This window comes from Peromyscus leucopus, chromosome 8b, assembly GCF_004664715.2.
Source record: "Peromyscus leucopus breed LL Stock chromosome 8b, UCI_PerLeu_2.1, whole genome shotgun sequence".
In the NCBI taxonomy this organism is placed as follows: Eukaryota; Metazoa; Chordata; class Mammalia; order Rodentia; family Cricetidae; genus Peromyscus; species Peromyscus leucopus.
In genome coordinates this window covers 57,774,113-57,801,277 of record NC_051086.1, presented here as the reverse complement: position 1 = coordinate 57,801,277, position 27,165 = coordinate 57,774,113, and the positions used below count along the sequence as shown (strand labels likewise).

Here is a 27,165-nt window from a genome sequence, read left to right as displayed (position 1 = left end):
ATGATTCTCCTTCTACTAACCTTACCTTAAATGCTGCCTCCTCCGGGAAGGCCGGCCGCACTGACTTACCCATCCTATTCTGACATCAATTCCCTGCCTTCCCCCATCCTTAGATTCCTCAGATTGACCCAAACGTGCATCTGTCATGTCCATGGGGAAACCAATCACACCAATAAACTAACAATGAGAACAGAGTGAGTGTATGGGAGCACTCTATGGGAAGCACTCTATGGGGAAGACTGTATGGGGGGGCATTGTATGAGGAGTGTTGTGTAAGAGCCTGGCATGGGGAGCACTATATGGGGAGCATTGTGATGACTTTGGTGCCATTAGAGTGTGAACCACGTGACAATATTATATTTTCAAAAAGTGAGTAATCTGCAGGGCGGGATGTCACACACCTTTAATCCCAGCACTCGGGAGGCAGAGCCAGGTGGATCTCTGTGAGTTCGAGGCCTGCCTGGGCTACAGAGCAAGATACAGGACAGGCACTAAAACTACACAGAGAAACCCTGTCTCAAAAAACAAAAACAAAAACAGACAAAAAATCGAAACAAAAAACAAACAAACAAACAAACAAACAAAAAACCAGGCAAAAAAATTAATGAAGCAAATGATCAATCAATCAATCATTACTACAGCATTCTCCTGTACTACCATGAGGGAGTCAGTTGTCACCGGCCACCTGTATTAATTCTGAATGCATTTTCCCGTTAACTCAGTGACGCTCCTCCGGAGACTTAATCTACAGATAACTGCAGACCTGGGTAGTTGTGGGATGTTAGTCTAGCAAAAGGCTGGTGCGCAGAGAAGGCTCAGAAGTTAAGAGCACTTGTTGCTCTTGCAGAGGACCCAGGTGCCACTGCTGCCCGGCTTTTTTTTTTTTTTTTTAAGTTTTTTGAGACAGGGTTTCTCTGTGTAGCTTTGGAGCCTGTCCTGGATCTCACTCTGTAGCCCAGGCTGGCCTCAAACTCACAGAGATCCGCCTGCCTCTGCCTCCCGAGTGCTGGGATTAAAGGGACGCGCCACCACGGCCTGACGATTTTTTTTGCCTGTTTGAAACAGGATCATTCTATGTAGCTTTGGCTAGCCTGAACTCAATATTTGATGGAGCTGACCTTGAATTTGTAGTGGTCCTCCTGCCTCTGCCTCCTAAGTGCTGGGATTACAGGAATACAGTACTATGCTTGGATCATGATATATTTATTTTTGGATACTCTCTCTCACAGGACTGAAAGCCCTAGGGAGTAAGAAACTATGTCTGCCTTTTCATCCTCTAAAACAGTGGTTCTCAACATATGGATCACCATCCCTCTCAGGGGGTTGAACACCCCTTTCACAGGGGTCGCCTAAGACCATTGGAAAACACAGATATTTACATTGTGATTCATAACAGTAGCAAAATTACTGTTATGCAGTAGCAACGAAACTAATTTTTATGGTTGGGGGTCAGCACAACATGAGGAACTGTATTAAAGGGTCGCAGCATTAGGAAGGTTGAGAACCACTGCGCTAAGTGTTCAATACATGCTGAATTAGTGAATGAGTGCATGACTCTACGAGGAAGGGTTGGTCAGAGCAGGAGAGCGACTGCCTTCCCTTTGTGTTCTCTTTGTCCAGCCCAGCTTCTCCAATCCTTCCAGGGGCCAGCTGGGACTCTGTGAGAGTACCGTAAGGGTGCGGAGGATCTGATTCTGACACTGAGTCCCGAGTCATACTCCAGGTAGTCCTTCTGGTGTGAGAGCAGAAAGGCCAGTGTCAGGCTGGGGGATGGCTCAGTGGGTAAAGTGTTTTCTGCACAAGTCCCTGAGTTTGGATCCCCAGTGCATCTGTAACCCCAGGGCTGGAGGATGTGGAGACAGGTGGATCCCTTGGAGGAGTAGTGGTGGGCCTCTTTGGCCAGCCAGTTTAGCCAGTCAGTGGGCTCCAGGTTCATCAAGAGATACTCTTTCAAAAAATAAGGTGGAGAGTGATAGATGACATATAACATTAGTCTCCACATGTGCCTGTGTGGGTGCGTGCATACACGTGCACAGTGCATGTGCTTGGGGACACACACACACACACACACACACACACACACACACACACACACCATTGTCTTAGCCCTGTTGGGATTACAGGATAGACATTTTTCTGATGCTTGATATCTGGTTACATACTTCCAGTGACAGGGAACTCATCACTTCCAAGTGACTCTTCTCCATTCCGAGCAGCCAACTTCTAGAAAGTTTTTCTACCGACTGATTTGCGACTTGCTCCCCATAGCTGCCTCCTCACCAGAGTCATTTTAGGGTGGCCTGTGCAGATGGGGCTTTTCTGGCAGATGAGCAGGGCAATGTGGGTGTAGGTGTACTTGTCTAAAGGAGCAAGCTCTGCAGAGCCTCCTAACTCACCCGTCCTTTCCACAGGTACATGCAGGAAGGGCGATTCCGAACAGAAGAGAGAACGCTGACAGCTTTCCAGTGGCTCTATAGCCCTCAGCAACACAGAATCCTCAGCAGAGCTGACCTTGCATCCCCTTCCAGGTAAAGGAAACTCCTACCCGTTGCCTTTTCCCCTTCCCACCCCTCACTGTTTTATTATTATTATTATTATTATTATTATTATTATTATTATTATTATTATTATTATTATTTTCTGAGACAGGATCTCACTATGTAGCTCTGGTTAGCCTGAAACTTGCTATGTAGATTAAGCTGGCCTCGAATGCACAGAGATCTGCTTGCCTTTGTCTCCTGAGTGCTGGGATTAAAGGTGTGCACCTTTACACCAGCCCTCCCTCATTCCTCATGCGGGTCCAGGCTTCTCGCCTCTACAACTAGCCCACACTAGTTCATAAATCCTCGATGAGGGGGACTCCTGGGGTCCCGGGAAGAGCTTATCCGTTGTAGTAATGCACAGAGTGAGTGGAATTAACGCACGGCTCCCGCTTTCTCCTCTGTAAAGTGGGTCTGCATGCATTTTCCCTCCCTTCAGGACATCACGAGTCTTGAGAATGTGATGTCTGTGGAGATTTCTCAGGCTGGGAGACGAGCTGGTTCTTTAAAAGGGAGGATGGGGTTGGCAGGGCAACGCAGTGGGTAAAAGTGCTTGTCATGCAAGGCTGAGGACCCGAGATGGAGCTCTGAACCCCTGGGTGGGAGGAGCTAACTGACTCCGGAGCGTTGTCCTGTGATCTCCACATGCACATGCCTGCATACATGTACAGTTCAGAGAGACTCTGTCTCAAAATACAAAGTAAAGGGCTGGCGAGATAACTCCTTGGTTAAGAGTGAGTACTGTTCTTCCAGAGGACATGAATGTTCACAGCTCCCACAATGGGTGTCTCACACTGTCTGTAACTCCAGCTCCATAAGGATGCTATGCCTTTAGTCCCCTCAGGCAACTGCACACACACACACACACACACACACACACACACACACACACACACACGAATAAATCTAATTTTTTTTTAAAGATTTACTTATTTATGTGTTTTCTATATATAGGTGTCTTGTCTGCATATATGTCTGCACACCAGTAGAGGGCATTGTGAACTGACATGTGGGTGCTGGGAATTGAACTCAGGACCTCTGGAGGAGCAGCTGGTGCTCTTAACCACTGAACCATCCCTCCAGCTTCCAAAACAAATCTTTAGAAAAGTAAAAATAGGGCTGGAGAGATGGCTCCATGTTAAAGAGCAGACTTCCAGAGACCTAGGTTCAAGTCTCAGCACCGACATGGCAGATGACAATCACCTGTAACTCCAGATTCAGGGTATCTGGTGCTTTTTTCTGGCATCTGTGGTCACCAGGCAACCATGTGGTGCACAGACATTCATTCAGGCAAAACACAGACACACAGACACATAGATGCACAACACGACACACACACACACACACACACACACACACACACACACACACACACACACACCAGGTCCTACCCTGAAATCCAAGACTATGGTTGTGACTGCTTACAAAGAAAGAGTCTGCCCCTGAGAACTGTCATTCTAATGAGATGTGGTCATGAAGGACACACTGTGATTTAGTTTTAGGCCATCTGCAAAGCCCTCCTGCATGCCAACTGCCATCTGACATAATGTGGCTTATTTTTCTTTCCTTCCAAGCTCTCACCACTGTGTGACATGTCTAATTGGTCTGTTTGTCCTTGTCTTTGTCCCCTATTGCATTGTAAGCTCCCTGGGGTGGAGGGCAGGGACCTTTCCACCTTATCCTCCTCTGTATCCTGGAACCATGAGTGGTCCAGGAAAGAGCTCATTCAATAGACAGTGAGTGACTCCCACATGAACATAATATATTGCTTCTGAACTCACTGGGAAGCTGCAAGAGGCTAACTTTGAGACTAAGAAGGGATCCCAAAGCTGTTAGGCAGGGAGCTGAGAGATGGGCTTCCTGCCAGGCGGTCTGAGGCTGATGGGACCGCTCTGCACACTGAGCCAGAAAGAAGGATGCACTTCAGGGTCACAGGAGCAAGACAGGCTCCTTGGAGGAGGAAGGCAACCATTTGGCAGGATAGCACATTTGGAAGTAACTTCAGATTTCACCCTTGGACAGACTTCAGCTCGGAGGACTTGAAGAGGAGTCTATTATAGCTCAATGGCCACAATTATTTTTGTGCTAGAATATTGTTTATTATTATCATCTTATTATTATTTTCTTTGAGATAGGATCTCGTGCAGCCCAGGCTGGCCTCAAATTCAATAAGTAGCTGATGATTACCTTGAATTCCCCTCTCTCTCTCTCTTTTGGTTTTTCGAAACAGGGTTTCTCTGTGTAGTTTTGGTGCCTGTCCTGGAACTCATTCTGTAGACCAGGCTGGCCTTGAACTCACAGAGATCCGCCTGCCTCTGCCTCCTGAGTGCTGCGATTAAAGGAGTATGCCACCATCACTCGACTTTTTGAAATAAATACACTTTTTGTTTTTGAGACAGGGTTTCTTTTGTGTAGCTTTGGAGTCTTTCTTGGAGCTCACTCTGTAGCCCAGGCTGGCCTTGAACTCACAGAGATTCGCCTGCCTCTGCCTCCCAAGTGCTGGGATTAAAGACGTGCGCCGCCACTGCCTGGCTACCTTGAATTTCTAATCCTTCTGTCTCCACTGTCCCCATGCTCAGATTACCATGTAACTTATTAAATACTTGTATTCAAAAGATGTCCAGTTTCTATGGTGCTGGGGATCCCACAGGGCTTCGCACATGCCAGGCAAGTACTCATCGACCAGCAGAACTACATCTTCAACTCTGTTCTTTTCTTTTTTGGTGGTGATGGTTTTGAGACAGAGTTTCTCTGTGTAAAGGCCCAGGCTGTCCTAGAACTCACCTTGTAGACCAGGCTGACCTCAAATTCACAGAGCTCCACCTCTGTGCTCTTCAAGTGGTATGATTAAAGGCATGTGCCAACACCACCCAACAGTTATTATTTTCTTTGGTTCAGGGTCTCATATTGTAGCCTAGGTTTAGGGCAGCCTGGGACTCCCAATCCTCCTGTCTCAGCCTCCTGAGTACTGACATTACAGGTATGTACCATTATACCCCGATATTTTTTGTTTATTATTTCAGTGCTTATTAAGTGTATCATTTAAATGCTCTGTGGGAATGAACTGACTGAGCGATGAGGTGATTTGGATACTGCTGTCTTCTCTGTTGGAGGAGCTAAGATCTCGGGGTCAGTCACAGCTGTGAGAGGTGGGGCTGGTGACCTCTGTGCTGATGGACTGACTCTCTTGCTCAAGGCATACACAGAAAGGCCGGAGACAGGGAGGGCAATTTCTGGCTCTACAAAGAGAGGAAATGGTGCCACCCAGAAACCTCACATCAACAGGCTGAACATCAATCCTGATTCAAGCTTCAGAGTCTGTTATTAAAGAGATTGGCTTGGGGAAACTTAGGGAAGAATTGAATGATTATCATTATTGAAAGAATTCCCTGAGAACCCACCCTGCCAGGGAAAGATTGTTTATCTGATTAGTTTTCTAGACTAGAAATTGCATTGCGGTTGGTGAAGTGTGAGACAGCGGATGTGCGTTTCTGCAAGAAATATTCTCATTTCCCACAAGAGCCTCTCAGGTGACATAGAGGAACGTGGGCAGGGGGACTGCAGTTAAGGAGGCTGATGAGTGGGCTGCTGTTACTGGAGCTCTGCTCAGCATGTTCGTGGATGCCTCTAGGATGGATGTGGATTGCATGTTGGTGACATTGCTATCAGCAGGAACCTAGGCATCATCCCAGTATCAATGGGATCCAAGATGTCCTGGAAGCTGGAATGTCAGTCCAAATCAATACAGTGAGCCCCTCTTCTCCGAAGTTTAACTTTCTAAGCTTTCAGTTACCCATAGTTAAACACAGTCTGAAAGTAGCAAATGGAAGATTCCACAAACAAACATTCATAAGGTTAAAAGATGTGTTGCTCTGAGAAGCTTGTTCTGAGTAGCCAATGGAATCTTGTTCCTTCTTGGTTTGTTTCACCTGGGATACAGATCATCGCTCTGCCTAGTGTACCCACACTGTGCATGCTTCCTACCTGTGGGTCACTTAGCAGCTGCCTTGGCTATCAGATCCATGGCCCTGGAATCTCAGTGCTAGTGTTCAGGTAACTCTTCTTTTCCTTAATGGCTCCCAAGGTGCCAGACTAGAGATGCTGACAATTTTGATGTGTCAAAGAAGAGTTGTAAAGTGCTTCATTTATGGGAAAAAGATGAAAGTTCTCAACTTTATATTGGTTTACATGTACAGGTGCTCAACTTGCAATAGGGCTGTATTCCAGCAGACTCACTGTAAGTTGAAAATATTAAATGCATTTGATACATCTGACCTACTGAACATTGTAGCTTTATCTATCTATCTATCTATCTATCTATCTATCTATCTATCTATCGTTTTTTTGTTTTTTCTTTTTGTTTTTCGAGGCAGGGTTTCTCTATGTAGCTTTGCGCCTTTCCTGGATCTCACTCTGTAGACCAGGCTGGCCTCGAACTCACAGAGATCCGCCTGGCTATGCTTTCCCGGTGCTAGGATTAAAGGCATGTGCCACCACCACTCAGCTTGTAGCTGTATTTATTTTTACAATAAAGTGTTGATTATGTCCAGTAATTATCGAATGCCACTTTCCAAAGCTGGCAACACTGTGCACTGTAGGATCAGCTGTTTACCCTTGTGAAGTGTAGCTGAGAGCCATAGCTCATGGCTGCTGTCCAGCATCTCAGGAGCGTATGTATGCCAGATCTCCAGCCAGGAAAAAGACCAAAAGTCTTCCTATTTTCACACAGTCCTAAAGTCAACCACTTGTAATTGGAACCACTGTAAGTCTGGGTTATTATTAGTATTTATTTATTTTTATTTTATATATACCAATGTGCTTGCATGTACATGCACCGTGTTCACTTGATTCCGGCGGAGGCCAGAAGAGGGTGTCAGATCTCCTGGAAATGGGGTTACAGTCGTGAGCCCACACGGGTGCTGGGAACCAAACCTAGGTCCTCTGTAAAAGCCCCAGCACTCTAAGTTCCTGAGCTCAACTCCTCCCTTCTGTCTCTTTTTGAGACAGGGTCTCTCTAGGTAGTCTTGGCTGGCCTGACATCCATTATGTTGAGCAGGCTGGCCTCAAACTTAGAGAGTTTACATTCTCCTGAGTGCTGGGATTAAAGGCTTCCAAGCTTTAATTAAAGGCTTTATAGGAAAAACACAGCACACTTAGAGTTTGGCGCTCTACTTGGTTTCAGGCTTCACTGGGGCTGAGGGTGTGGAATATTCTTGGAGGATGAGGGGCTGATGGTGGACAGCATGACAGGGATAATTTAAAATCAAAGTTGGCCTCTTATCCTGTCTTTATCTAGGTACCTGAGCAGGGCAAGTAGCTTCCTGAAGGGTTCTGACTGAGTGGCTTCTGTTTCAGACACTGACCAAAATAAGCTCTCAAGTATTTTTTTTTCCTTTCTTTTTTCAAAAAAAAAAAAAAAAAATTTCCCCTCCCAGATAGAATTTCTTTGTGTAGCCCTGGCTGTCCTGGATCTTGCTCTGTAGACCAGGCTGTCCTCAGACCCAGAGATCCACCTGCCTCTGCCTCCCAGGTGCTGGGATTAAAGGCGTGCGCTGCCGCCGCCGCCGCCGCCACCGCCGCCGCCACCGCCACCCAGCTCAATTTTATTATTTTAGAACTACATTTATGTGTTCTCTCTCTCTCTCTCTCTCTCTCTCTCTCTGTGTGTGTGTGTGTGTGTGTGTGTGCTTGTGTGCACATGTGTGCATGTGTGCCATGGCATACATGTGGAGGTCAGAGGACATCTTTCAGGACTGATTCTTTCCTTACACCATGTGTGTCCTGAGCATCAAACTCAGGTGAGGGTTGCTGTTGAATTATTAAACCATCTTTGCTGCCGAACACTGGAATCAGGGTTGAAGTGCTAGGACAGGATCCAAAGTGAGGGAAGTGTCCTTTGTTCTAAGGCTGTCTGTGGATTCCACAGGCAGTGACGGTGACTTTCCTCTGCTGGATCCCATGCCAGAACTTATTCTCCCATGCCTGAGCAGTTAGCATTTCAGGACCCAGACTGTGGCCAGCCCCTTCCTGCCTTCCTCTTTTGCTTCCACCTCTGACTATCATGACTATGCTCTGGGTCAGGTCCTGGAATTGCGGTGGTCTAGGCAAGGGTCCTGCCTGCATGATATACATGCTCCAGTGCGAGAGGCCAACCATCAGCATGCTAATATGGAGATGAGTTTGTCAAGTCGATCAGATGGCTAGGAAGTCTAAAACACAGTATAGAAGTAATAACTGACCCGTGTGGGGATGTGGAAAGAGGTGGAAAGCTGTCTTAGACTGCAGAAAGGGACAGCCATATGGAGAAGGTGTTGATGAGGGCGTTGGGGGTGGGGGTGGGGACGCCGGACATGGATGTAAGAATATATTCCTGCTCCGGGAAACAGCAAGTGCGAGGTATGTTCTAGAAACAGAACATTGTGGCCAGAACAGAATGAGCTGTGACCAACAGACAGGAGTGAGGGAGATTTCTGTGCAAATAAAGGGCGTTTAAGGGCTGAAGCTGCCTGAGTGCTGCCTCTGGGGAATGAGCTTCCCATTAGCGGTTGTGTGTTAGAGCTGCCTGCTGTGGGGGTTACAGGGAAAGCCTGGAACATCGTTTCCTCAACACCTTCAAGTTCAGGAGCATCTTTGGTTTGTTGGAAGATAGGATGGTGTCGGCAGAGTGAATGAACCAAAGCTGTAAGTTACTAGGTCCCAGGCAGAGGGACCAGCTTTGGGGTCTTCGGCAGTCCTCGAGGGTCCCCTACTGCCAAGTTCCAATAACACGCTTTCCCGGAGAGCCCCGTTAGGAACCTACGGATCTTTCCACACCTCGGTCTCCCAGTGACAGTTCTTCTGTCTGTCCTGCAGGAACCTTTGCGGCAGGTGGGTTTCTCCCTCCTTCTGTCCCTCGGGTCCCCGGGCCTGCCCCACCCCACACCTTTGTTCAGGAGGAGCCACCCGGGGCAGTCCCCTGGCGGGCTGGACATGAGCATCCCCTAGGGCTCTCGACACTCAGGACCCGCTGTACCCTAACCCTGGTGCTTTTGACCGCCGGGCTCCCTCCCGGTCTCCCGGAACTGCGAGGTGGGCGCCGCCGGGGACCCGGCTCCGAGGGGCGGGAGCGCGGGCTCTAGCGGGCACGGGCAGCGGCTGCGTACGCGCGCTCCGGAGGCCGGGGGCGCGCCCGCCAGGTGTGCGAGCGGCTGCGGGCGGGCGGCGGGGCACAGCTTTGTGCCGGCCGGTGTGCGCGTGTGCGCGCCGCGGTGACGGTGCACGCGACTGGGCGGGCTTCGGGGGAACCCCGCGCTGAGGAGGAGGGGGCTCGGTCCGGATGGAGAGCCGTGGACGCTGCGCCGGCCAGCGTGCGCCTTGGGTGAGCCGGCGGGACTGACTGTTGACATTCTGTCCACGTCAGGAGTGTGATAAGGTCAGTCAGTGGCTCGGGGCTGGGTTGTAATTCCACAGCCGGCGTGCATCTGGACGCGAGTCCTGGGTGTGACGGAGCGTGGAACTGGAGTGGATGCTGTGAGAGTGGATGCGTGTGTTGGCAAAACACGGATGGCCCGGGTGAGCTCCGTGAGCCCAGCGCACAGAGCAGTTGGGCTCACTGGATTCTGTTTGGGAGGTAGGGTGATGATCCTTAGAAATCCTTGCTAGGTGTGCGGGTGCAGCATTGCACACACACACGGTGAAGAGGGGCGTGTGTGTGTGTGTGTGTGTGTGTGTGTGTGTGTATGTGTGATGTTGTTTAGCCCCCGGTTGGAGTCTGTCGAGAGACGGCTGACCGAGATGGAGGTCAGACGTGGGTGTTTACAGGTGGCAGAAGCAGGAAAGAAGAAGCCAGGAACCCCAAGAGGACCCTGAAGCTAGGCTGCGGGATGGGGAGGGGAGGGCTTGTTTTCACTGGCAAGGGCAGAAGCCCCAGCCTGTCAGCCTGTCCTCAGGCCAGCTTGTGCTTGTTCCAGGGAGAGGAGGTAGGATTGGGGTTGCTGGTCCAGAGACTTGGATGGACCCGTGGGTCAATGCCAGCCTGCAGCCTGGATGCTCATTTCTAGAGGCCTTGGGTGGGTGTGGCAGTGCCAGCCATTGGTGGGGGTCCTGTTTACAGGACAGAGGAATTCTATAGATTGCCATTTGGTTTTGCCCACACTTGTTATGTCTGGACTTGGAAGCTGGCAAGGGGCACCTTTCTTTCTTCTACAGCTCTCTTTCACCCTTACCAAATCTGAAGGGCATTTACATGCTATTGGGGTTTGGGCTCTGAATTCAGGGACCAGCTTCCATTGAACAGGCCCCCATCAGGGTCGCCTCTGAAGGGATTCCTAGAATAGTCCTGGGCTGGTACTGGGGGATGCCTTTTGACACTAGGGCCGTCCTTTGAGCCCCATAGGTCTCAGTTTCCCTTGGAGAAGAAGGCTTCTCCTCCCCTCTGCTCCTCCTGCTGTGGGCGAGGAATAAACAGAAAGCTTGCACAGCTGTCTGGAGGCTGGGAGTGACTCAGGGCCTGTGAGGTCTTGGGCAGTGATTTCCCTCAGGACTTGGGAGAGGCTGTGACATCACCTCCAAGCAAGGGTTCTGGGTCGCCCGGTTCTAGGGGTAGGTGTCTGCCGGATGTGTCTGCTCAGGCTTCTGGAAGCAGCCTCAGGTCCCTGCTCCCTCACTAGATGTTGAGGAGTGGGGGAAGGCTGGAGCCTGGGATGGGAGGACAGGTTGAAGCCAAGAGCCTTTGTGGTTGCTGTTTTTGGTCAGGGGCAGATGTTAACCTTGGGGGAAGGGTCAGGGCACAACCTATGGGATACTACATCAGCCCAGGGGGTCCTAGTTCAACAGGAAGTGGTCTCTGTTCCCGAAGGTCTTCCTGGGAGGCTCACGGCCATAGCCTTCCACCCTTTCCCACGAACCCTTTCGAGGTGTGGTGGCTTATGCCCGTAATCCCAGCACTCAGAAGGCTGAGCCAGGAGGATTGCCGGGAGATCAAAGCAAGCCTGGGCTACAGAGTGAGACCCTATTTCAGAAGCCACAAACCAAAACTCAAAATCAAACCCCAAATTCCCCGAAGCAGCAAACAAATAAAGAAATCTGATCAAGTGTGGATGAGTCACAGGGGTTCAGAATGATACGAACTTTACAGGACAAGGGGCCTGGTATGGGTGGCGCTGGTGGCGGGGTGACAGAGTGGCTAGGCACAAAGGCTTAACTGCTCTTTTGGGGGACGTTGTTGGTGACAGTTGGTTGACACGGAGATCCAGATGTGGATTGTTGCTCCATCCCCCACTCTCTGTGTGTTCACCCCCCCCCCCCCCACCGTGCGCTTTTAGGAATGCTAGGAGAAGGGCTTGCCCCCAGTGGTTTACTTGGGAAGTGATTTCAGGGCAATGGGGCAGAGGGTCTACAGGACAGGAAGGCTAGCAATGCAGGGAGGTCTTCATGACCACCTGCTGCTCTTCTCTCCCCGCAACCCCGAGGGGTCTCCTGAGAAGCCCAAGGGCTGTATTCCAGAACTGCTCTGTTGGGGAGAGAAACCATTTGCAGCTCCCCTCCCCAAGGGCGGCGCCATGGCCATGAACTCCCTTATGCTTCCACATGACACACAAGCGAAGCTCCAGTGTTTTCTGTGGGGACTCACGCCACTTCTGCAAGAGGGCCTGGCACGCGTATCATTCAGCTCTGATTTGTGGCGCTTCCAACCTGGGGTGGGGGGCCTGACTGGTCACTGCTGAGCTGGCTGGAGCAGGAGGTGGGGTAAGAGGCTTTGCAAGTGACACTCTGAGGCAGCCAACACATACACACTGACCTGGGGCAAGTTACCTAGCTTTTTTTCTAAAGTCTCAGTTTCCTTATCTAGGTTTTTTTTTTTTTTTTTAAATATAAGATTTTGCTATGTAGCTCAGGCAGGTCTTGAACTCATAATCTTCTTCATGCCTCAGCTGCCCAAGTAGTTACAAGTAGTTAAGATTATAGGTGGGCACCACTGTGCCTGGCTTTGCTGAAACATTTTTTTTTGGGGGGGGGACACTCACATGTAAGCCAGTCTGGTCTTGAACTCCAAATCTTTCTACTTCCACCTTCCACATGCTGGGATTTCAGGCACACACCAGGATCTCTGGCTCTCTATTGGATTCTGGAGGTATTTGGCTAAGGGCCTACTGATGGAATAGTTCTGAGCAGTTGGGAAGGCAGCAGGACCCGGTGGTACAGAGTCTCATTCACTTCTGTGGAGGTGGAGACCGGATAGACAACCCCTAAGACCCTTTCTGGTTGTGGAGTCTGAGGCTCTATGGTCAAACTTCTGTGCTGGTTGGTGCCTCTAGGGCTGTGGCCCAGTTCCCCAGGCCTGAATAGATCTGGTTCACAGTCTGAGAATTGGAGCCAAAGATACCCAGGAGGGTGGAGGCACCCCAGAGTGGGCAGGGGAGGACGAGAGAAGCAGGTGCTGGAAGGAGGAGTGGAGGGAGGGTGGATGCTGGCGTTTGGAGCTGGCAGATGGTCGTGGGCACTGGTCTGGGCTGTAGTCAGGAAAGGACAGGGCAGAGGGTGGAGGATGCCTGGAGAAATTGAAGAGCAAGACAGGAGACACAGCAGACTGGGAGGAGATAGCCAAAATGCTGGATGACAGGGCTGGGGGTGAGTTGGCAGCCTCGGTACCTGCAGTTAGAGGTGGCTGAAATGTAGCACAGGCTGGACCTGATGGAGAGAGTTGGTGGTGAGAGGGAATGGAAGGACTGGTTGAAAGTTACTTGGGGAGTCCTAGAGCATGAGCCAAGCGGGCTTCATATGTCAGGGTCTCGCCCCCTCCAGTCTCCTCCCTTTTCTTTCTCCCCTGTACTTACTGCTCCTCCTGGGCTATCACACCCTCTTTGACAGGGGAGGTGCCATCTGCAAACACTTAGGTCCTGTTATGATCTGCTAAAGAAGTTGTGGATGTGCCTTAGCCAGGGCCTGTTGCCATGGTACCAGGTAGCCCTTGTTGCCCTACCCTCTCCCATCTCCAAGCAACGTGGCACTCCCTCCAGGAGAGGTCATGCTGTAGGGAAGTATCCAGCTGCCTCCTGATCACGCACAGACAGCTCAGGCTGGCATTACAAAGGTCACTGACTCCAGCTCTCTGTCTACAGGCAACGTCACACCCCACAGAGGCTGGGGAGGTTTAGCAGTCATTTAAAGACAAGTGTGGCCTCTACAATTAAGGGTGGCTTTTGTTCTAATGAGTTTAGTTTAAAAACTGTAATGCTACCAGATCCATCTACTCCTCACCTTTTCAGTGCTTTGCTATCTCTCCAGTGGGAAGTTCTGTTTCATGCCTGCTCTTATCTGTCATTTTGTCCTTTGTAGGTATGTTTGTTATCACTGTTAAGGGCATCCAGATATGGATAAGGGTTTTCTTGCCCATCAAGCAGCCACAGGGCTTCAAAGGCATGTGGAATACCAAAGCCAGGCTTGCATTTTGAGACCTCAGCCTATGACAGAGATTGTACTGACCCCTCTGTTTCGCCCAGGCTCTGGTTAAGGATTTGCACCTTCGTCCCATGACCAGGTCACCTCTCCTCCCTTCTCCGATTTAGACACATGATTGTCTCCTTCCTGGGTCATGCAGGGCTGGCTGGTTTCTACCAGGTCTGGATCAGCAGATGGCATCAGGCATGGGCACCTGATTGACCAGGGTCAGTGACTGGAAGACAACCAGAGCAGGGAGAGAGTGGCAGGAAGACAGAAGGACCGAGTGTGTGTGTGTGTGTGTGTGTGTGTGTGTGTGTGTGTGTGTGTGTGCGCTGTGCGCGCGCGCGCGCGCGCGTGCGTGCGTGCTGGAGGCCTTGCTGTTGGATCATTGTGTAGACGTCTCTGTGACTCCTGCTGGTATGTCTCTGCATGCACTGTGCTTGTTCCGGGTTCTCTTTGTTTGGATGTAGGCACCAGGCGCCTGCTGGGCGCTCTCCAGGGTACTGGAAAGTGTGATGGCAGGCGATACTTTACCCCAGCAGGGTTTCTGCCCTTCCTGAAGCTCCCTGAGTCTTCTCCTCTGCCCTCTCTCCAGCCTTTCTTACCTTGCCTCCCATCACCACCTTGAGAAAGTTGCTTAGCCCTCTTGGGATGTATGGGTGTCCACTGCCTTTAGGGTGGCCCCTGGAGAGAGATGAGAGTCCAACCTCCAGGCACATCCTCCTGAGCATTAAGGGCGTGTGTGTGTGTGTGTGTGTGTGTGTGTGTGTGTGTGTGTGTGTGTTGGGCATACACATGGGTCTAGGGGATGACTCAGAATGGCTGCAGGGATAGGTAGAAGGGCCTGTTTTAGCTTCTTTGGGGAAGCATGTGGTCCTCTTTCCATCCCATGAGCTACTCTGGTTCTTGTCTATGTAGCAGGAGGCAGGCTCCCTGACCCCCTGTACACACTCTTCCCCATTAGCTGTGGTTAGTACGGTTTTGACAGGAGCCAGAGTGGTCTCTCGGGCCTTGGACTCCCCACTGGGGTCTTGGTCTCTGCAGAATTAAAATTGTCGCCAATGGTATTTATACAGCTCTCCTGTGCCAGGCTCCGGGCCACGTGCTCCACGTGTGTTAGCTCATTTACTCCCTGGAACAGCCCTTACCTGTGGGGCTGCCAGTCCTGAGAAGCAGCAGCTCATTGCTGTCTCCTTGTGGAGGTCATTCCCCAAGATCACGGCTTGGAAGTGATGGAGCTGGAAGCCAAGCCTGGCTTGGCTCTCGACATAGCTTGCCGTCCCTTCTGCCCTGTGTGTCTGCCTCATCCTTGTCACCTCCCCTCCAGAGAAGCAATCCCAGGGTTACCCCACTGAAACAGGCCTCCCTGGCCATGTGGTGTCCTTTGAATAACATCAATCCACTATACATACCTGCCTGCTCACTTCCCATCGGTACCTAGCATGGGTGTATCCATCTAGTCACCCAAATCTCAGAACTAGCAGAGAACTCAGAACGTGGCAGGGATTGAAAAACAAACCAACCAAAGCCAAAACCAAACTACACCACAACAAAACCCAGAAACAGTTCACGGATGAGGGGCTAATGACTGAAGTTAGGTCTGCCTCTGACCTCTGACCTCTGACCTCTGACCGCTGGCTCTAGTCCCTTCCTCTAGACTGCCCCTTGCACAGAAAGAGTTCTAGGGCCAGCTTGCTCGGTTCAGATTCAGGCGCCCCTGCTCCTCTAGGGATATAGTACAGCATATTAAGCCACCAGAAGCATACAGCTTACAACAATGCCAACATTTATTTTGCCCGTGAATCTGCAATTTGGACAAGGCTTGCCAGGGAACACTGGTATCTTTTCTGTGCAGTGTCATCTGGGTGATTTAAGGCTTAGGGGTGAATTACCTGCTGTCTCCGTTGCTCATGCCTGGCCCTGGATGTTGCCTGTTGGCTTGGTGTCACACACGGCTCCTCTCCTCATGGCTACTCATGCCCTCTCCTGTGCACCAGTTCATGCTTCTGCACAGCATAGTGGCTGGGTGAGGGGGCAAGCACCCCAAGAAATCCGGAGGAAGTTATCTCATGTTTCTCATCCAGCCTTAGAAGTGATACAGCACGATTTCTGCGGTACAGCGGCACACATTCCGCCCCAGCACTTGACCTTGAGAATGTGACTTAGTCCCTCTGTGCCCCAGTTTCTCCATCAGCTAAGTGGGGACACTGTAGAGCTCTTCTTCCTCTTTCTCTTCTTCTTCTTTTGAGACAGGGTCTCTCTGTATAGTCCTGCAGTCCTGAAACTCTTTCTGTAGACTGGGCTAGCCTTGAACTCACAGAGCTCCACCTGCCTCTGCCTCCCAAGTGCTGGGATTAAAGCCATGCACCACCACCGCCTGGCATGTGTAGAGCCTTCCTAAAGGTGGGGCTTGTAGTAGGACAAGCAGAAGCTTGAATGGAAAAGGCATTTTTTTTCTTTTTTGTGTGCACATGCATGTTCATGTGTGTACAGGTGCACAAGGCATGTGAGTGTACATGCGGGTATACACACATGTGTGGAGGGCAGTCGTCAACCTTACCTCATCTTTTGTTGCTTGGGTGTCAGGCACTTTGACTGTCATTAGTGTTTTTGATCATAGCTATTCTGACAGGTGTAAGGTGGTATCTCAGAGTCGTTTTGATTTGCATTTCTCTGATGATTAAGGATGTTGAGCATTTCTTTAAATGTCTTTCAGCCATTTGTCTTCTTTTGAGAATTCTCTGTTTAGCTCTTTAGCCCATTTTTTAATTGGATTGTTCAGTATTTTGATGTCTAGTTTCTTGAGTTCTTTATATACTTTGGAGATCAATCCTCTGTCAGATGTGGGGTTGGTGAAGATCTTTTCCCATTCTGTTGGCTGTCTTTTTGTCTTATTGACTGTGTCTTTTGCCCTATAAAAGCTTCTCAGTTTCAAGAGGTCTCATTTATTAATTGTTGTGCTCAGTGTTTGTGCTGCTGGTGTTTTATTTAGGAAATGGTCTTCTGTGCCAATGTGTTCAAGTGTACTTCCTACTTTCTCTTCTATTAAGTTTAGTGTAAGTGGATTTATGTTGAGGTCTTTGATCCACTTGGACTTGAGTTTTGTGCATGGTGACAGATATGGATCTATTTGTAATCTTTTACATATTGACATCCAGTTATGCCAGCACCATTTGTTGAAGATACTTTCTTTTTTTCGGGTGTCAGACACTTTAATGTTTTTCTTTGAGACAGGACCCGGACTCATCAAGTAGGCTTGCTGTGATCCCCAGGGATCTGCCTCTACCCCCTCAATCCTGAGATTATAAGCATACGCCACCATACTTGTCTTTTTTCCCCCCTGCAAAACATGGGTTCTGGGGATTGAATTCAGATCCTCATGCTTTCAAAGGCAAACGCTTCACCTACTGTGCTCTCTCTCCAGCCCTCCTCCTCCTCTCGTCTTCCTCTCCCCCTCCTCTCCTCTTCATCTGTTTCCTTCCTTTTTCCTCTTCTACCCCTCTTGCTTCTCCTTTTCCTCTTCCTCCTCCTCCTCCTCCTCTTCTTCCTCCTTTTCTTCTTTGGGACAAAGTTTTGTGTAAACCTAGACTGGTCTCGAACTTAACTATGTAGCTGAGGATGACCTTGTACTTCTGATCCTCTTGCCCTCACCTCCTGAGTGCCAGGACCACAGACACTCGGAACTATGTGCAGTTTATGTGGTGCTGGGATAGGAATCTAGACCTTTGTGTGTGCTAGGCGCGGACTCTACCAACTGAACTGCATCTGAACTGCATCCCTGGCCTGAAAGGCTTTTTTTCCCCCTGTCTCAGGTTGTTTTATCATCTCGAGTTAGCCTTATTTCCTTCTACTTGTTGCTGCTGGTGGCACCCTGAGGGTGGGCTCTAGATGTACTCGGGGCTGGGTCTGAGTTGAATCCCAGACAGCACCTTCATCTTTATGCAAGGAAATCGAGTGACTGAATCATGAATGTGCTGATTTTGAGCTGCAGCCCCCACCCCTTTTCAGCATCTGGGAGAGCTCCCTGCCTCTCCTCCTGTCCTAGCCACCTGCCTTCACTGGAGTTCATGTTCAACTCACAGGAAAGGGGCCCTTGTGCCTAGACAGGGTTTCTTTGTGTAGCCTTGGCTGTACTGGAACTAACTGTGTAGACCAGACTGACCTCGAACTCACGGAGATCTGCCTGCCTCTGCCTCCTGAGTGCTGGGATTGAAGGTGTGCATCACCACTGCCCAGCCAGGGAGAATCTTGAGATTTGCTTAAGTCCAACCCATTGGCATCTCACATTCAACACTACCCTCTTCTGTGTAAGAGCCTTGTATGTAAGAATAGCAAAAGAGTTTAAAGAGAAGGCCTGGTTTGGATTCTGCCGTCGCTACCCAGCAGCTCTATGACCCTGAGGTTTAACTTCTTAACTTTGAGCCTCCTATTCATTATAACAAAGTGAATAAAGTTGTCATAAGGATTAAATGGAAAAAGGAATTTTGGCTTCCCTGACTTATAGGAATCTCTCAAGAAATGACTTACGTTGGTAGGTGTGGTGGCACACGCCTGTGACTCCACCACTCAGGAGGCTGAGGCCAGAGGATCCAAGGATAGGCCAACCTAGGCTGCGTAATGAGATTCCGTTTCAAACATGAACAAGCTGGGCCTGGTTAGCTACTTGGTGGGGCTGAGAATTGCAGGTTTACTACCAGCCTGGTCAACTTAGCAAGAGCCTGGCTTAAAAGAAAAAGTGAAGGAGGAATGAACTGAATTTATTCTTGTTCTTTATAGCTGAAAAGGCCCAGGTTGGGGTAGCTGAAGTGTTTCCTCCACAGCTACAGTTAGTGTTGGGACGCAGGCCTGGACCACTTGTCCTCCTCAGGGTGGTGTTGCTTATGCTTTCCTGAAGATTCTCTCCACCCCTCCATCCCTTTTGCCAGAGGCAGAAAGAGAGGAAAAGGAGACATCCTGGGCTCTCCTTGCACTACCAAAAATTGTACATAGAGGGCGCAAGCATGCACCTTCTGGCTCACCAGGATGAGCCCTGTACCCAGATGCTCAGCTGTGTGGAAGAGGTTTGGGAGTGGCTCATCTGGATGGAAGGACCAGATGGAGGGCAATGACCTAGAGATGTGATCTTTAGTGAGAAGCCCCTTCAGGGCAGCCCCTGGTGTCCAAGGCTACTGATAGCCATTAGGAATGCCCCCTAGTGTATGTCACCCCAGAAAGTCTTACTGGATCAGAATCATCAGGGGATGATTCCCCGACTTCCCTTCTGAATGGTAGATCAGAGTGCCTTTTCTTTTTTGAGGCATGGTATTACTACATAGTCTAGTTTGGTCTGGAACTTACGATGTACTCCAAGCTGGCCTTAAACTCAAACTCACAATCCTCCTGCCTCAGCTTCTGTAGTAGCTGGTATCATGGACATGTGTCACCATGCCTAGGAATGGGAAAGAATTTAAGCAGTCACATTAGTTGATCAGGCCTGTGGCAGGCGTGGCCTTGAAGGCTTAGTGTGTGTGATCTTGTTTTGATTTCCAATGCCCCTATAAGGAAGGTATGGATGGAGTGTCTTCATAGATGGAATGTTTGTTAAAGGTCAGTTAAGGACCTCACCTAAGGTCACATTACTGACAAGCCACAGGGCTGGGGTTTGAACCCAGGGTCCTTACAGCCAATAATCCTCACACTTAGTACATTAGAAATAAGCATATTCTCTATCATTGAATGACAACTCCAGCCCCTCAACATTTCCAAAAACCCACTTTATAACAATGGCTTTGTTGTGTGGGTGGGGGTCGCACAGGCCTTTAATCCTAGCACTGGGGAGGCAGAGGCAGGTGGATCTCTGTGAGTTCGAGACCATCCTGTTCTACAGAGCTAGTTCCAGGACAGCTAGGGCTGTTATACAGAGAAACCCTGTCTCGGGAAAACAAACAAACAAAAAACCCAATGGGTTTGTCTCCTTAGGCTTCCTTTATTTTAAAGAGTATATACTATTTTTTTTTCTAATTATAAAAGTAAGGCCTCCTAGTGTAAGGAAGGTCAGGGAAGCAGAAGGAGGACAAACTCCCGCCCCTTAATCCTCCCTCCGAACACTCTGAACCCAAGAGTGTGATTGATTGTGCTCACTTTATTTCACAATGCCCACCATCATGAGTGCAGCATCCTTTGTGTTGGCTGGCCTGTACCCTGGTGCCAGGAGGTCTGTGTTTCTTGCTGCCCCCACCAGGTTGGATACTTCCATTGTTTTTAGTGTTTGATGGGTGTGACAGTGATGTGGTGGATGCCTGGAAAGGACAACTGGGCCTTCACCTCTGAGCATGCTCCCTCGAGAGGGAGTAGAGTAGGAAATGGAGCTGTTAGGTCAAAGGGCATGCGCACTTTGAAAAAAACCTTTCTACTGAAGCATAATATACTTCCGTAGCAGTGTACACAGTTTAAGCCCCTGATGAATTCCCACCAATTCAACATACCCTTATAAAGCCAACATTCAGATCCCAAATCAGGCCATGAGTGGTGTTTTAGAAGCTCCAGTGGCATGCTTTTCTTTTTCTTTTCTTTTTTTGAGGCAGATCTCAAGATGACGCTCTGGTTGACCTGGAACTCACTATGTATACCAAGTTGGCCTTGAACACACAGAGATCTTCTTGCCTTAGCCTCTGAGTGCTGAGATTACGGGCGTGTTATGTGATGGAGATCTGGAAAAGTTACCACACCCAGTAACTTTGTTTTCCTGACTTGAGATGTCTGTGGAGGTCTGATTCCCCTGCCTTTACTTCCTAAGTGATGGGAGTATAGGTATGCACTTTATCTTATTTTATTATTGCTTTGAGACAGGGTCTTACTCTATAGCTTGGCTGTCCTTGTCCTTACAGCTGTCCTTCTGTCTTAGCCTTCCAAGTGATGACATTACAGGCCTAGCCTTACAGTCTCACCATGTAGCTCAGGCTAGCCTCAGATACACGATCCTGCTGCTTCTGGTTTACATAACTAGATCCCAAGGCCTGGTGCACGCTGTGAAAGCATTGTGCTGACAAACTACACCCCCAGCTTCTAAAGTGACGGCTTCTGTGGTTTGTTTCAAAGCCATTATTATCTGATTGGTAAAAGGGTTGCCTTATTGTTATTTTAGAATGTTTGTGATGGAATCTGTCACTTCTGTAGTCCACAGCCCCACACTATGGCCACTCTCTCGGCAGGCCAGCCATCCTGAACAGAGAGGAGGGAACTGGGCAATGGAAGCAGGCAGGAGTCTGGCTCTCGAAGCCCAGTTTTCACAAGTGGCCTCTTGCAGTGGTGTCTGTCATCATCTTGCTTTTCTGAGCTTGTGCAATGGGACATTTGGCTCTGGCACCGAGAGAGGCGTGCAGGGAAGTGACCTGCATTCCCCTAGAGAGCCCCGTCTTCCTCTGCCTCTGTCCTTGTCCTCATCTGGCCTGGGAAGGGAGTAGGGGACTGCTTGATGAGGGTAGACCGAAGCCCCCAAAGAGTAGACAACTTGCTTGAAGTGGAAGAGGGAGATGAGAACCGAGCTGCCCCGCTTGGCCTGCCGCCATCTGGGTGGGACAGATGTAGGCTGGCCCATTCAGTGCTACTTCTCTTGGGGGATCTGTTTCCTGAACTTTCTGTGACTGCCCACCCCTGTGCCCTGGGAAGAGCTTGTCTCCTTGTTCAGCCCTCACTGGCACCTACAAGGTCTGAGCTGCCCAGGCAGAGGAGACTACACTGCCCCTTCCTTTCCTCCTGGGGACACAGTGAAGGGGCTGCTGACGACAGGTGTCTTGGTTATCCTCTGGTCCCAGCCAGCTCTATCTACCCAGAAGCCTGTGGGATGGGTGAGTTAGCTGGTGCTCTCTCCCAAAGCTGGGGCCCTGAGAAGTCTTATCCCCTAGTATGGTCCTCCAGAAATATCCACAGGCTCCACAAGGGGAAGCTGGACCTTGTGACCTGTGACCCAAAGTAGGCTCTTGAGTGTGTGTGTGTGTGTGTGTGTGTGTGTGTGTGTGTGTGTGTGTGTGTAGGAGCTGGCCAGGGAGGGATGGAGCCCATCTGGGCAGGTGCTAGGAGGGCTTTGTACTTGCTTTTTCCCATATCATTACTGTTCCATCATAAACCATACCTTGCTTTCAAGGCCTTAGTCTTCCACTCTGTACAATGGGTGCTACATAAATTCTGCATTCCAGTCTCTTTCTCAGTGACTGGTATTTGACTGAACCAAGCTAGGTGGTTAGATCAGTGCTGGCTTATAGTGATCTCCCAGAAATAGGTGCTACCCTGGCTCTGGCTCAGCAGAGGTGTGGGAGAGTGCTGGACTGTGGTGGGTGGTGGGTGGGGCAAGGGGCCTGGGCAGGCTCACATAGTGCTTCCCTTTTCGCTTGGCTCACAATCCTTCCCAGAGAGCTGGGTGGCCTCCTTCTGCCCACCCCACAGAAGAGGAACCAAAAGGGCAGAGTAAGCGGGGGCAGGAAGCTGGAAGGCACTGGGGCAGGGGGCGGGGTCATGGTAGTTGGTAATTATAATGGTTCCCACAGCAGGGTAGGACACTGTACCAAGCATTTCCGTTCATCCATAACATGCTTGGTAGCATCCTTCCTGTATGACAGAGAGGATAACTGAGACCAGAAAGGTTAAGTCAATTAGGTGAGGTCACCATCTTCAGAGCTTGGGAGCCTGAGGGCTGAGCAGGGGCCAGTGCAGATGTCTCTGGAATGGCTCTTACCTGCCTCCAGGGTAAGGTGTTGAAATGAATAGTCACACAGGAGCGTCCCTCTGTCTGTCTGGGTTCTTACCCTGGGGGCTGAAGGGACTCCAGGTTCTTCTAGCCTCTCCAACACTTCTGGATCCAGATATCCTTGAGGAATCCAGGGTGCTCCCAGTGCCCTCCTTACCAGTGCCCCAGGCTGCTGTTGCTTCTTGGGGGATGTCTGAGTCTTACCAGTGCTCTTTGTGACTGCCAGGAGTCAAACTCAGCAGACAGAGATTAGCCTAGCCTCAAGCCTGAAATCCACCCTGTGCAGCTGTTTGGGCCTGGACCCAGGTCCTTCTTGGCTCTGGAACACTTGGTATAGGTGGCCTCAAACCTCCATGTCTCCATGGACCAGGAAGCCTAGTATAAGAACATCTGTCAAGTCTTCTCCAGCAGAAGTATGATGGGCAGTGTTCACACATGGTCTATGTGGGTGGTGGGGTGTGCTCAAGTCTGGTGCAACTGTCACACCACCTCTTTCTTTAACGCATACACGAAAGCATGTCAGTGTGCGCTCCGGAGACAGCCTCACCTTCAGCTCCTGCTGACTGATGTAAAATGAGGAGTTTGGAGAGGGTATTCTGCTCATAGTAGACTCATGTGATACCCACCCCAGCCTCCTCTGGGAACTGTCTGGCTCATCCTGGAGCTTTGGTACCCAGTGAGGTGGCTTGGTGGACTGGAGGAAGTCTCAGACTTGGCCGTGGAGGCAGGCAGAGCGGAAGATGGGCTGTTCGTTGTCTTGCTTGTCAAGCTTTTTCTTAGGACTTTCTCAGTGGTGAGACAGAGGAAGAAAGAGGAGAGAAGAAAGATCCAGTTCATACTGGATCATTGACTTCTGACACAGATAGACAGGAGCTCAGAGGATGTTCTTAAAACTTGATTCCTTCACCGGGGGTGGGGTGGGGTGGGGGGTGGGGGGCGTGGTGCATGCCTTTAATCCCAGCACTCAGGAGGCAAAGTCAGGCGGATCTCTGTGAGTTCGAGGTCAGCCTGGTCTACAGAGCAAGATCCAGGACAGGCACCAAAACTACACAGAGAAACCCTGTCTCGAAACAAACAAACAAACAAACAAACAGTCTCGAAAAAACAAACAAAACCCCCCCAAAACATACAAATAAACAAAAAAACCAAAAAAACAAAACAAGACAAAAAACAAAACAAAACAAAACAAAACAAAAAAAAAAAACCTTGATTCCTGGGCTGAGGAGATGATTCAGTAGGCAAAGTGCCTGTCTTGCAGGTGTGAGGACCCGAGTTCAATCCCTAGCACAGGCAGTGTGCACTTGTAAAAAGCCCTGTGGAGACAGAGACAGAATACCTGGGGCAACCTGGTCAGCAAGTTTAGCATAATTGGTGAGCTCCAGGTCAACAACAGACCCTGTTTCAAAGGAGATGAACAACAGCATTTCTGAGGATGATATCTAAGACCACCCTCTCCACATGCACAGGCATACATGTGTATGCCCATTCACTGGTGTGCTTACATGTACACACACACACACACACACACACACACACACACACACACACACACACACACACACACACACAGAGTGAGGAATGAGAAAACAAACTTGATCTCTCTGTGTCCATTTTCTCTGCCGTCTTCCTGCAGGTTGGCTTCAGTCTCCTATACTCTTCGTGGTCCTGGCCTCCTGCCCCGTGGTTCAGGACATGGTGCAGAGAGAGTTGAAGGCATCTGTGGATTGGGCCTTAGTGTCTACTTAGGTCTTTCGAGCCTGTTGCTGGGGACAGTAGAGAAGACGCTGGGCTGCTCAGGCCGACGGGAATCACCCCGACCGTGGGGCTGATTGAGCACACATATATATTTCTCTCTGAGGGAGATTAAAGGGAAGCAGGGCAGGTGGCACATCCAGGGTGTGTTTGGGACCTCTTGGGAATCTCCTGGGCATGGGGTGGATGCAGGCATGAGCTGCAGGAGCAGCTTGCTGGAGTAAGCATCCTGTGGGAAGCCTGTAAGTTCAGCGAGGTCTGAACTAATCCAGGCTGAACCTTCCTTTCTGGGGCCAGCAAGGGAACCTGAGGTACAGCCTGACCCAAGGACATCCAGGTTTCTCTGCTGGGAGCCAGAGTGATCTTTGGAGAGGCAGCAAGCTCTGCTTGTAGCACTGTGGAGATGGGGTCAGAGGTCATTGGAGGCAACCAGAGAAGCTTCCTGTCCTTCTTCACTGTTTGTTCCTCAGGGCGACCCAACCTGTTGTCTCTGTAGTGATTGTGATCAAAGGGCTGTTATCAGAGGACTTCACTGTGTCAGTGCTGCTGGTGTGTGACATCACTGTGTCAGCGCTGGTTCCTGTGACTGTGAGTGACCCTGAGGACTATCCCATATTTCCTTCTAGAACGATGATGAACTAACTTGCTTGCATAAAGTAAGGGCTGTTCTCCTCCTGTCCCTGCCCATGGGAATCAGGGAAGTGCTCCCAGCTTGATCTAGACCCTCAAGTGGGCCCAAGAAGTGCAGTTTAGAGTCGGGGTGTGTGTGTGTGTGTGTGTGTGTGTGTGTGTGATGACATATTCCAGGCACATGAGCATTCTAAGTGTATGGATGTGCATGTTCCTGTGTGTATATGAACACCTGTCTGCATTCATGCATGTCCATGTGTCTAGCTGGGCATCTATAGGTAAATTAGAGGTGTTCACGTATCTCTGTAAAAGTCTGTGTTAATTTACATGCACAGCGCACATGTGAGTGTGCACTGGTACATGTCTAATGGTTTCTAGGTGAGCATTCTTGTGTTCTAGTAGACATGTGTGTCCTTGGCGTGTATATATGCACATGTCTGGGTGCACGTGCCCATGTGTGCTTGCTCTGTGCCCATATGTGTGGATGTATACTTATGTCTGTGTGTACTGATGGGTGCCAGTTACCCACGCGTGGAGGTTTTCTTGACTGTGTACTGAGCATTGAGGAGCAGCAAGTTCCCTGTCTCAGGCACCTTGGAGCTGTCGGGAAGGGTCCTAGTCTTCGAGGCTGCCAGCTGGCTTCCCCCTTCCCTCCCAGGCAAGGCGATGGGAATCTTTGGTCCTCCTTTGGTTACCAGGAAGCTGCCGTGTGGGACCAGCTGCCAAATGGGGCTGTGGTGCAATCTGCTGGCTGAGCCCCTTCCGGAGCTGTGGGTTCCTCTGGGTGTGGGGAAGCTGCCCTTTGTGACCTCCCTGCCTACCGTGGTGCCTCCTGGAGTGCAGGACACACCTCCAGGCCCTGCGGCCTCACCCACCGGAAGCTCGACTTGGGGGACAGGCGAAGAGGGAGGTGCCCTGCCTGGCGCCCCACCCTACACTGTGGCTGTCACCCTGCCGCTCCTCAGCTCTTTTCTAACAAACCCCCGGGGACTGCTCTGGGACCCGGGGCTACACTGCTGCTACCATGTTCCGCAGGAAGCGCAGCGTCTCCTTTGGGGGCTTTGGATGGTGGGTGACGGAAGGGCCACGGCTGAGATGAGAGTGGACTTGGAGGATGGGTCTTGTTGGGTGGCTAGGCTGCAGGGCTCAGGCTGTGCCTGAGCCCTGGGTCTGTGGGGAGCACTCTCAGTGGCCAGGTAGGCTTGGAGGATCCTGAGGGGCCATCGGAGGCCAGGCTCTGCCTCATTGTCAGAAGCAAGGTCTGCAAGAGATCCAGAAGGTCAGGGTGGCTGCCAGTGTGGGCGTGAGTGTGAGACCACAGTTGAATGGGTATGCCTGTGTTAGTGTGTGCTCCTACATGTGCATGCACATCTGTGGTTATTCATGTGTGTGTGTGTGTGTGTGCATGTGTGGTGTGGCTGTAATCTCTGAGGCCGTGTGTGGTATGTGCCTGGCTTGGACAGATGTGCCTTTGAGTGTGACCACGTGTGTTTTCTGTTTCAGAGCGAGTACCTACCTTGCTCCCCTGGTGTCCTGTGTCCGTGTTTGCCCCTCTGGGCTGCTGTGACTCTATTGCGGGAGGACCTCTGGGTTGCCACCTCCCTGGGGGTGCGCCGTGAGAGGAGGGCCAGACCCGTCTTCGAGTTTGCCATTCTCGATGACCCACGTTTGCGCCATTCAGCCCTGCATCCAGCTTTTCGCTTAGCCTCTGAGCCACACCCCACCCCACCCCAAGCTTCTGTCTGTCTCCCCAGAGGCTGGAAGCAGGGCCTGAAGTCACAGGCTTGGCTCCCCTTACCAGCTGCATGCAGCTGAGCTGAGAGTGCAGCCTAGTGGTTTTCCTTGTCAGTTTCTGTTCAGCTGCTGGGCCCCGGGGAATTGTTACACCGAGGGAGGATGTCTGGGGTCCCGGCTGGAACGATGGCTGGCACTGGGGGGTGGTGGTGGGTGGCAGGAAGGTTGGGGAGACACAGAAGGGGTGTGAGGAGAGGAGCTTTGTTTCTCTGGTCAGTGACTGGCTCCTGGCTTGCCTCTCTTTCCCCCTTTCTCTCTTGGAGAGCATTTGCCATCTGTTCTCGTTCAGGAGGGGATTCTGGGCAG

The 27,165-nt window shown here is 50.4% G+C and overlaps 1 protein-coding gene across 3 annotated transcripts in view; it reads left to right on the top strand.

The window, feature by feature from the left end:
* The window catches only part of Rap1gap2 (RAP1 GTPase activating protein 2), a 227,036-nt gene that overhangs the window by 8,000 nt on the left and 191,871 nt on the right, over positions 1 to 27,165 (top strand). The window contains exon 2 of one of the 3 annotated variants that reach the window (XM_028866705.2): positions 2,412 to 2,528. In XM_028866705.2, the coding sequence (XP_028722538.1) occupies positions 2,412 to 2,528 (117 nt within the window). Of the gene's footprint in view, positions 1 to 2,411; positions 2,529 to 9,761; positions 9,952 to 26,044; positions 26,134 to 27,165 lie in introns of those variants that run through there. The other 2 variants (XM_028866703.2, XM_028866702.2) reach the window with 2 other exon arrangements.